General features: G+C 37.5%; 2 protein-coding genes across 2 annotated transcripts; both read right to left on the bottom strand.

Annotated features, from left to right (window-relative positions):
- Window positions 1–902: 902 nt before the first annotated feature.
- LOC145638503 (cytochrome P450 704C1-like) lies at window positions 903–4,267 on the bottom strand. The gene is made up of 5 exons (XM_081689480.1): window positions 3,662–4,267; window positions 2,833–3,117; window positions 2,400–2,738; window positions 1,868–2,071; window positions 903–1,705 (listed from the first exon to the last, which is right to left on the bottom strand). The coding sequence occupies exons 1-5, from the start codon at window positions 4,181–4,183 to the stop codon at window positions 1,514–1,516; spliced, it is 1,542 nt and encodes a 513-aa protein (XP_081545606.1). The 5' UTR covers window positions 4,184–4,267; the 3' UTR covers window positions 903–1,513.
- A 201-nt stretch (window positions 4,268–4,468) lies between these two features.
- LOC145639503 (uncharacterized) lies at window positions 4,469–9,143 on the bottom strand. Its single transcript, XM_081690759.1, has 5 exons — window positions 8,807–9,143; window positions 7,682–8,665; window positions 5,692–5,769; window positions 4,870–5,592; window positions 4,469–4,772 (listed from the first exon to the last, which is right to left on the bottom strand). Exons 1-4 carry the CDS (start codon window positions 8,942–8,944, stop codon window positions 5,239–5,241), a joined length of 1,554 nt encoding a protein of 517 aa, XP_081546885.1. The 5' UTR covers window positions 8,945–9,143; the 3' UTR covers window positions 4,469–4,772; window positions 4,870–5,238.
- Between the last annotated feature and the right edge of the window lie 1,711 nt (window positions 9,144–10,854).

Here is a 10,854-nt window from a genome sequence, read left to right as displayed (position 1 = left end):
CCACACAACCCTGAACCGCGGCAACGACGGCTGGAAACACCAGACTGAGAACGGCCCTACACGAGGGACTTAGAGGGAAATAACTCTCCCTCCCCGTTCTCCTGCAAAACGTCGCGACGACGACGGCCAAGGCGGCGGTGGAGCAGAGACACGACGGGGAAGCGGGGAATAAGAGCGGCGGCAAGCCGGCAACAAGGCCGGTGAGGAATAGCGGCGGCCGAAGAGGGGAAGCGGCGCAAAAAGCTAGGTCGGCCGGACAAAAAACCAAAGCGAAAAAAGAAAAAAACACCTCAAGGAGGTAGATCGGAGGCTCGCCGACATAATGGCATGGGCGGTGAGCCGCACACCCGCCGGCGAGCCTCATTGCCGGAGCGATTTTGAGAAGACGGTTGGGTTTTTTTTTGGGGGGGAGAGAGAGAGCGTTTCTAATTTTGTGTTTTGGGTTGCTTTTTTTGGGCACAAAGCTTCTACTTCATCCTATTATATGTGTTACAAGTATCAAAGAGTCATACATAGTTGTATCTATCCAACATGAATAAAATTTGTTTATCTGCATCATCTATTCTACGAGTATTTTTTACTTTACGTCTTTTTATTGTATTATCTTTACTAAAATTGAAAATACATGTATCTAACACTCCCTATGCTCAATAATAGCTGTGAATCAATGTATAGTAGCCTTGTAGGTGATACTTCATATGCTCCATAAAAGCACCCCTTATTCACAGATAAGTTGATGGAACTTAGACATGTAAATGTGCATAAGTTGGATATTGATTAAATGGAGCTTGTTTTGAGCTATTGCTCAAACTTTTTTAATATTGATTAATTTAGTGATTAATCAACACTTACATGAATGTCAAAGATGTCATTTGCCTTAAAAATATGCAAAACAATCCTGACGAGTTTTGCAGCACTTCTCCTGAATGCAGCACAGCTGAAATCTCGGAAGACCAGGTTAGACCTCAGACTTCAGAGCTCGAAAGCTTCCTCTGCTGCCTCCACCAATCTCCATCAACAGCAAAGGTTCCTTCCCCAAACAGATCTCTTGTATACTTGTCAAAACTTGTTTTCAGAATGTGTTCTATGTTTCTGACATCAGTTGTATAAAATTAATTGTGGTCAGGAGCTAACAGCCGAAAAGTAGGATGCTTTCTGGCAGTCTCAGTTTGTTGATCATACAATGTGTTGAAGTACAACAGTTGGCTACTGGTGGATATTTCAGATAACAAATCTGACTTACTGGAGTACATTCTGATGATTAGAGCAAAAGCTTGTAGCAAAGGTGACCAAACATCCTTAAATAGTACACGTTCCTATTATTATCCGAAAGGGGGGTATAATAACATTCAAAAGGTACGAGTAAGAGGATTGTAGGAAATAAAACTACAGAAGAAAAGGGCAGAAAACCCCAAAAGACTAGCTACTCTTTTAAGTCCTAAATTTGTTCTTTATTCTGTTCAACAGATATGCAGTTGTATAGCTACTGCTGACCATGAGTAGAATCCTTGCATTACCGAATTTCTGTCCTTGGCAAAGCGCAAACATGGAGACCTCCATCAATGTGAAGTGTAAGCATAGTTCTATAAGTAACCTTTCGACTCTCATCCCCCAACTTAAAGCGAAAGAATCGAAGAAGTGCAATGGAGACAATCTTCATTTGTCTGTAAGCAAAGTCTTTTCCCAGACAAATCCGTGGACCCGCCTACCAATATCAAAATTTTCACATAATATTACCATACTCATATCAGAGAATCAAGATATGCAATTATAACTTCTGTTTGGTTGTAATTATCACATTATTGATTCAATTTGAACAACCAGCGTGTTTGTTCCGGATGGAAGGTTATAAAATCAGAGCACTTACATGAAATGCTATGAATTTGAAGGGTGATTCTTGTTGGAAAACTCCATTTTGATCAAGCCATCGTTCAGGGCGAAACTCCTCTGCATCATCTCCCCATATGTAAGGCATCCTTCCCATAGTATAGGCCAAGTAGTTTACGGTTTCTCCCTTCATAACCTTGTAACCATCTGGAAGTACATCATCTTCAAGCGCTGTCCTCCCATCCTGCCATTATGATAAGTTTGCATGACATCAAACTAAAGAAGTTGAGTGTATCAGAAATTAGTTCACAAAGCATAACACCATACACTGATTTCTAATTTTTCTACTTCAGATCAACTATCTGAAGCATAGTAATTAACTAATAATTAGCCTAAAAAAATTCCAAAATAAGTCTACAACTACATGCAACAATCAAAATGCTAAAAGGATAGTTAAGGAGGTAATAACAATAAAAATTACCCTAATCAAATGTGATCTATTATTTGGGAACGGATGAAGTAATAAATTCAAAGACAAATTTCAATACATAAAAGAGATGCATGGAAATTACCACTGGAACTCCTGGATAAAGCCTCAGGGTCTCTGTAAGAGCAGCATGAAGATAATGCATCTTTTCTAGTATATCATCACTAATTTGATCCACAAAGTCATCGATATTGAAATCATTGTCTGTTCCAGCAACATAATCATTCACTTCTTGGAAAATCTTTTCCTGTATTAATGGATTCTTACAAAGCATGTAAAGAAACCATGAGATTGTATTTGCAGTTGTATCTTTGCCAGCAATCATAAAGTTCAGAATAATGTCCCTCGGATATTGATCAGTCATCTGATCCGGATCTTTCTTGCTTGCCTCTAGAAATCTATATAGTATATCTTCCTTCACATTCTGCAATATGGCAGCAAAAACAATATCGTTATACAACCCATTCAAATTATGTTCGACTATATTTCATTATTAATTTGCTGTAAAGAATACTGACAGAATCTTGTTGTTCAGCCAGTTGTTTCTTCTTTGTGCTGATTACTCCATTTACAAATGCGTCAATGACTTTGATGTTTTTCTTAAGCATAGCCTCAGAACTGATGTTAAGGGCTCGCTTAAGCTTCCAAAAAGGATCAACATATCGCCAGTACACAAATGCATTAGCATCATCAAAGGCCTTCATAAATTCAATTCCTTCCTTGCTTGATCCTTCAAGGCAGTTCAAGTCAACCCCAAAACCAACTTTGAATATAGAATCTAAGGTACACCTCATTAACATATCCTGCAGTGTTTTGAAGTATTATAAACATAAAGTTATGAACTTGCTGAATCATATACTTTAATCCTAACTAAACCGTACTACTTTAAGCATACAATCTGTTTTAAATCAAAGAAAAACTGAGTTTTTTATTTGATGCTACTGCAACATCACTACAGCATCTTTACAAAAGCTCTTATTCTACTAGGCATAATAAAATGGAAAATCATTGCTCAAAGTAATTTTCAAAATTTGGAAAATGATACTATATACAATATAAAACGACAAACCTGTCAATGAAAATCAAGCCATTCAATTTGTAAAAACCATTTTACTCGACATTAAAACAACTTTGATCACATAGTATTGGTTTAATCAATAATTAAGCAGTTCGGTTGTATTCAGGTGAAGATAACAGCTCCTTTGTAGCTCTTATTATTCGTGGTAATAATAATAAACAAAAACACAACCTGAAGACAGTGGATTTTTGAACATAAATAAATATTGGCATCAATTCTATTCCTTTTAACAATCTAATCAGAATCAATATTAGCTATTTAACACTTACATGGATGTCAAAATTGTTATTTGCCTTTGATATCTGCGAAATAATCCTGACAAGTTTTGCAGCACTTCTACGGAAAACAGCACAACTGAAATCTCTGAGGACCCTGGTTGAGAACTCGACACTCGACAGCTTCCTCTGCTGCCTCCACTTATCTCCATCAACAGCAAAGATTCCTTCCCCAAACAGATCTCCAAGTATATCTCTGTCATGATCACCTTTTGTGTAGTTGTCAAATTTTGTTCTAAGAATATGTTCGATGTTTCTGACATCTGTTGTGTAAATTTCACTCTGATCAGGAGTTAGAATGCGAAAGGTGGGATGTTTTCTGGCAATTTCAGTAAAATAGTCATATAATGTGTTGAAGTAAAACAATTCATTGAAGACTGTCCCTTCCACAGGAGGATAAATTGGATTGCTAATCGACTTCCCGGAGTATACTTTCAAAATTATAGCAAGAACAAGTACTAAAAACAAGAAAAGAGCAGTTGTTATGAAGTAAAAGGTGGCTAAGAAAAGATCCATGTTTGTTTTGGTTGAAGTTGTGCCAAACAGCCAAAGCAAATATGGAGTATTCTATATTGATAATGAAGAACAAAGTGTGTACAGTGTATGTTCTCAGTTTCTATCGTTTAAATTTAAAGACAAATCTGAACCGTTCATTTATTTGCAATGGTTGTGATGTACAAAGCTTTGTATTTATTTATCATTGACTGATTTATTAATGTCAAGACTCAAGAATGTCATTTTCAGTAGAAGTCAACGAAAAATGGAGATACAGACTTAATAAAGCAAACTGAACAACTCCACTGAAAACTATGATTAAACTTGGATTAACAATACTAGTACTCCATAAAACCATGGGCCCTAATAAGCAACTTATAAAGCAACCAGCGAAAGTGTTGAATCCAACCAAAAAGAAGTAAAGAATAACACACCAGGACCAAGGAACGAAGACAAGCGAAAGCAAAAACAGCATACAATTACGAATAAGAATGTAGCATGCTATCTAAGTACATAGAGAGTACAATTTATGGGTTCGGACATCACATTCATCGTCGAGAACATGATCTGAAACTCCATCAAAACTGTAGCTGACGATCACCAAGCGCAGCTGCATGAGTCAGCAATCAACAGAACATGTAAATCTCACAGAAAAGCTTTTTGTCATGCATCATCACAACTTCGCATAAATTAGGAAAAGGAATTACCTTAATACTTGCAAATGGCTTCGACTGGGCTCACCTGCATTATATCATCACATACATCATCACTTGCTTTACTAATTGATCATTTGCATACTAGATTTTGACATCGAAATTATGATGACTTCCTCAGTATTCAAGGGTGGTTTTTTCTACTCAAACCTTCATTGCTATAAAGCAGAAGGAACAATTTAGCTGTTAAAAGATACTGGTAATACAGATAAGGTGACTAAATTCGATACCGAATGATGATAATGCAATTACACTTTCTTACAAATAACATTAGCGTCTAATTGAGTCCTCTACAAATTTCATCCTCTCTAAATAAGCACTAGACCTAATAATCAACATAATCAACAAACTTTATCCTACATCTCACAATTGTGCTTCACTTGACGGTATCCAACTAACTGGCTGTTGGGCTTCAATGGTCGGAGGTGGTCCGTACAATGGTGCCGTTTCATTCATTGTGGGTTCAGCTATGCTAAATGGTACAACAGGTGGGACCATAGTTGATACAGTAATATTCTCTGTTTCAGGTTGGACTTCAACGGTTGGATTCACATATGTAGTTGTCATTGGAGGTTCTTCGGGAGTTGGAGATGGAGATCCAGTTAAACTCATTGTTGACAGATGTTCGAGTTGTTGCAATGCAGCCAATGCATCAGCTCCACCCTCATTAGGTACAAAAGGCCTAAGCACACCTACAGCATCTTTGATTGTTGCTTGCTGCAATCAAATTAAAGACAAGGTTTAACATATAGGTCAACTTTTAAAAGGGACAGTTCCAAATAAAACAGAAAATATGAATATACACATATGACTTACCATGTTTTCTACCTTCTTCATCAACTCTTCATTTGCTGCCACTTGCTCAGACGTTTGCTTCCCCACAGGTGAAGCATTCTGACAGTTGAAATTAATCAGCATGAGAAATTTTAAAAGATCACATGATATTCTTCACATGCACATTAAGCAAGATAAGATTTGTGCAATAAATTAGTGCTTTAGTAAAACAGCAAGAAAGCTTTTAGAAGAGTAGCGACAACACACCAGCATGCAGCATGTAATACAAGAGCAGAAATATGTTGCAAGTGAATTGATACTTGATGTCAAATTGAAAGTGCCTACATACTATCTACTCTCATAACCATATTCCTATGACATCAACACTGTCTCTTTAATTGCCATCTATCTAGCTTTGAATTACTGTTGTATGCTGGGTATCACATGTCGGATCCTCCGACACACCATGAGCAAAAACTTATGAACTTTTAGAAACAGATGCATCTTTCAAAAAGTTCATCAAATGTTCATTTACTGGGCTTTATTAAAGTGGTCAGACCTTTTATCCCCAAATTTGTTAGGGAGAATATCCTGGTTTCTAAGAAACCAATATTCTCTCAAAAGGTTTACAGAACATAGAAAGATAAAATGTAATGAAAGTTACAAATCAATCTTCATGAATAGAGGAGCTACTTAGACCCAAGCTGACAAATTAAACCTCCCTCCATTTTACTAGCATGCCCGTCCAGAATAAAACATGAAGTAGAATGAATCTTGATTTAAGAGTTAAAGAATTAGCTACATATTATACCTCTCAGACTAACCTCCCAACCCACCAGCCTCCTCACTCTCCTGTTATACTATTAATATGGTTGGACTGTCTTCATATGTTTGTATAAACATCTATTCATCTCTATTAAAAATAAAAAAAAAAAATTTTAAAAAAATTCAAAGCCAGCAATCTGACAAAACCTGAACTCAAATGGCTCTCAATTTCCCCCAAATATAGTATTCTTGTACCAATAAAAATGATTGCGAAGTAACAGTTGCATAAGAAGGGAAATTTCTGGGTGGGGGTGGAGAAGGCAGGGCTTGTATATAATGAAGTTAGCCTTCCATCATCGTCATATAGAAAGACTAGCAGCAATATTACTCCCCATGGTAACATAGAAACTGATACATTTCAGATAACTAGTCAGTCCATTGCCTGCTTATCTGCTGCTCTAATGCAGTAATGCACTAACCTAGAGCAACCTCTACAATAGCCTAAACACATATCACTGCCTCACCACTGCAACCTACTTAGATTGACAGGTGATTATGACTATTACTACATTGGAGTATGCTTCCACAAAAATGCTCACAGCAGAACATCTAACCAAAAATTTCTCAGGAAAGCCTTGTACAGTTATAAAACTATAACTACAAAGCTGTACCCCTAGAATGGGCCGATCTTTAAGGGATGGAGGGAGTAATGTAAATATAAAATGTTGACTCCCCTTCACAACTCAACTCAACTCAAAATTCATGATTAATTTATTTATTAAAGGAGTCCTACCCAATAAATTAAATATATTTACAATTTCATGCAATATTAACTAATTCAATTTGTATTCAGATAATATGACAAAAACCACAAATAAAGATAGTCAAACAACAATGTTGATAATTAGAAAACAAATCCAATTTTATCTACATTTAATAACAAACAAGAACCCAAAATAAAGACTTTAAATTTGATAATAACTATAGCAAAGAAAGGCAAGAATATCTTATAAAGATAACATAGTACTTGTATTCAGCTCTAATAATTTTCTTTTTCTTCTCAAATCTCAATGAATGGACTCAACAGAACACATCAGCACTTTACTATTCCAATATTCCTCAACAAACTAATTTCCAATTATGCCCCTCCAACATCCATATTTAAACATTCAAATTATATAACATGACAATTAATTCAAAGGTGCCAAAATTCAAATTCAAACAAACTCAAACTTTAAGAGGGAAAAAAAGGTCACAGCACTATTACCTTCCTAGGCCTGCCACGGGGCTTGCCAGAATACTTCCTCGCCGGTTTCGGTGGGGCCACACTCGGGACACTCCCCCTAGGAGGCCTACCGCGCCTCTTCCCACCAGCAACACCGCTACCAGGAGCCACTCCCGCTTGCCTAGGCGGGCGTCCACGCGGCCTTTTCCCAACCGGCTTCGCAACAGGGGCTAATGCACTCCTTTTAGGCCTGCCCCTAGGCTTACCACTCCCTACAGCAGCAATTCCGGGGGCAGCAGCCCCCTTAGCCTTAGGCGGTCGCCCTGGCCGCTTCTTAGGAACCCCGGAAACTGTACCATTCACAGGAACAATCGACAATTCTTGCTTAGCAGGCTGGAATTCAGCTTGTGCCTGATAAATCGGCTGCGGCACCGGCTTATTCTTGAAAGGGCGGCCGGGCCGCCTCTTAACAGACTGTCCATTATTCAAACCAACATCTGGTGGTGGTGGAGCATCATAAACAGGCTGAACAAACGGCACCTCCGCAACAGCCGGCTGCTGCTGTTGCTGCTGCCTTGGCGGCCTACCTCGAGGCCTTTTACCAGTTGAAGGCCCATTACCAACTCCAGCCGCAGGGGCCGGAGATGGGCCAACAGGGACTGGACTGGGCTGGCCCAAAGGCTTAACCTTTGGCGGGCGACCCGGTCTCTTTTTCGGAGTCATCGAATCTTGTGACTGAGGATTCAATTGCGAAGGTGGTGCAGATCTAAGAGGAACAGCAGCAGCAGCAGCAGAAGCAGAGGCAGCAGCAGCCGCAGCAGCAGCAACAACAGGAAGTTGATAGGAATTCTTAATCATAACGAGTTGACCAGAATTCTTCAACCGCTTCAAATGGTGAGTCAACAAGGCCGAGTGAGTTGGAGGAAGATTGGTATAAACTCGGTCAATATACTTTGCTATTGCTCTCTTGCTTGATCCTCCTGCTTTCCCTTGTGAACTGTCCCACATTATTGCTGCTGTTATCATCTGCATAAATTATTAATTACCCATTAAAATTAATTAAATACCCACAAAAATTAATTAAATACCCATAAAAATTAATTAAAACCCATAAATTAAAAATTAAAAAAATAAAAATTAATTTGGGATCTAGAACAAAAATTAAACCTCGGCGTAAGAAGGGTGAGTTGGAGGGGGGAGTTGGGGCTGAGTTGGGGTTGGGTTTGCGACGGCGGAAGGCTGAGCATCGGCGGAATTCACGGCGAACGGCGGCGGAAGGCCGCCAACTTGCTGGTGCTGCTCCATGGAAGAGGAATGAGAAAGAGGAGAGATTTTCGGGACCCCGAAAATTGGGGTTTTCTTTATGTATTTGTATAATTTTCTGGGTATTTTCTTGGAAGTGAAAAATGAAAATGAAAATGGAAAATTAAAATTAAGGAGAGAGAAAGAGATAAAATAGGGTTTTTGAAGAAGGATTGGATTTGTGTAATAGAAAAGGGTTTTTTTTTTTTTTATTGTTATTTTATCTGTATAAATCTACAGTTGTATTTATACTCTGTATGATGTTTATTTTTATTTTTATTTTTGACGGGATGATGTTTACGAAGTATTTACTTACTTTGTTGTTTGGATCTGAAATTTTGATCGGACCGTTAGAAATGCTTTTCTAGTGATAGGAACCAACTACATGACGTGGCTTTTTTTTTTTTTTTTGAAGGAGGTAAAAAACTAAAAATATCTATTAAAGGGTTTTTCACTTTTTTATGAGGAAATGAACTTTTCCTTAAAAAAAATGAGGAAATGAACTTCACAAACTTTATGATTAAAGTAGGTGAATCAACTCAATATTATCCTTCCCAAAAAAAATCTACCCGGTTTTTAGCAAATGAAAATAAAAATAAAAATTCTTGTTGAATGTTTAGACCAATAAGGAGATAATTTTAGACAATAATTTGAAAAGAAAAAAAAGAATCAAAGTATTAAGATTGAAAGAAAATTATTTTTTATGTTAGAAATTTTAAATTATGATTTTTAAAAAAGTAGCTGTACATAAAACATCTATTATTTCCTAAAATTTGATCAAAAGTTACATTTGAAATGAATAAAAGTTTTCCTTATCTATTAACTATTATTAAAACAAATTTTATTTTTCATAGCTTAACAAAAAATGCTCTCGATGGCCGCAACTGGTGAAAATGGAAAATCAAATGAAGAACATGACCAAATTGCTCGTTCTACTAAGAAGCCTAAGAGAAAAATTATTCATCAAAACTCTGGTGGAAGCCAAGGTTTCAATGATGATGTGATGGAAGTGGAGAATTTGCATCAAGGGGCCAATTCTAAGGCTATGGAAAATAGCCCTAATGGTGTGTTCAAACCTGCTGAATTACCAAAATCCCAGCCCTCGTTTAGAGATCTTCTGAAGGGATATGGTAATACTCAACTGATGCATCAATCTTTGACTATTGGTAGGGAGATTGAGGATGATGAGATTTCGGATGATGAGGAACCTCCGGAGGAAATCCTCAATGACAGCAGGTGCCCTGTAATTAGCCTTTCGAAAGAGGAGAAAAAAAGACTAAGACAACCATGGACTACTTCCCTAATTATCAAGATGTTTAGTGGAAATCTTGGTTACATGGGCCTGATGAGGAGGTTAAAGAAGAAATGGAACATTCGTGGAGAATTGGCTCTGACTGATATTGGCTGCAATTTTTATATTGCAAGATTCACTAATGAGGCTGATTACAATTATGTTCTTACTCAAGGCCATGGTTGTTGGATGATAATTATCTCACGATTCGAAAATGGGTCCCGAATTTTGTTCCTGATGATGCACCTATCAAGGTTCTAACTGTATGGATTAGGATACCCAATCTTCCAGTTGAATACTTCGATATCAACTTCCTTAACAAAATAGGGTCGAAAGTTGGTAAGGTGTTAAGGGTGGATAAAACAACAGCACAAGCAGAAAGAGGACAGTTCACAAGAATCAGTGTTGAAATTGATTTATCTAAACCCTTACTCTCGAAATTTTGGCTTAAGGGAAAGGTTTGGAGAATCCAATATGAAGGAATTCGTATGGTTTGTTTCAAATGTGGTAAACTTGGACATGTTGAAGATGACTGTAAGCCAGATGAGGCTTTTGAGAATAATCCTCATGTTCGAATTGAAGAAAATCCCCTGTTTAATCAACAAGGAAAGCCTGAGGAATT

This window comes from Chenopodium album, chromosome 7 (assembly GCF_948465745.1).
Source record: "Chenopodium album chromosome 7, dcCheAlbu1.1, whole genome shotgun sequence".
Taxonomy (NCBI): domain Eukaryota; kingdom Viridiplantae; phylum Streptophyta; class Magnoliopsida; order Caryophyllales; family Amaranthaceae; genus Chenopodium; species Chenopodium album.
Note: the sequence above shows the minus strand (reverse complement) of the source record. Positions and strands in the feature narration are given on the sequence as shown.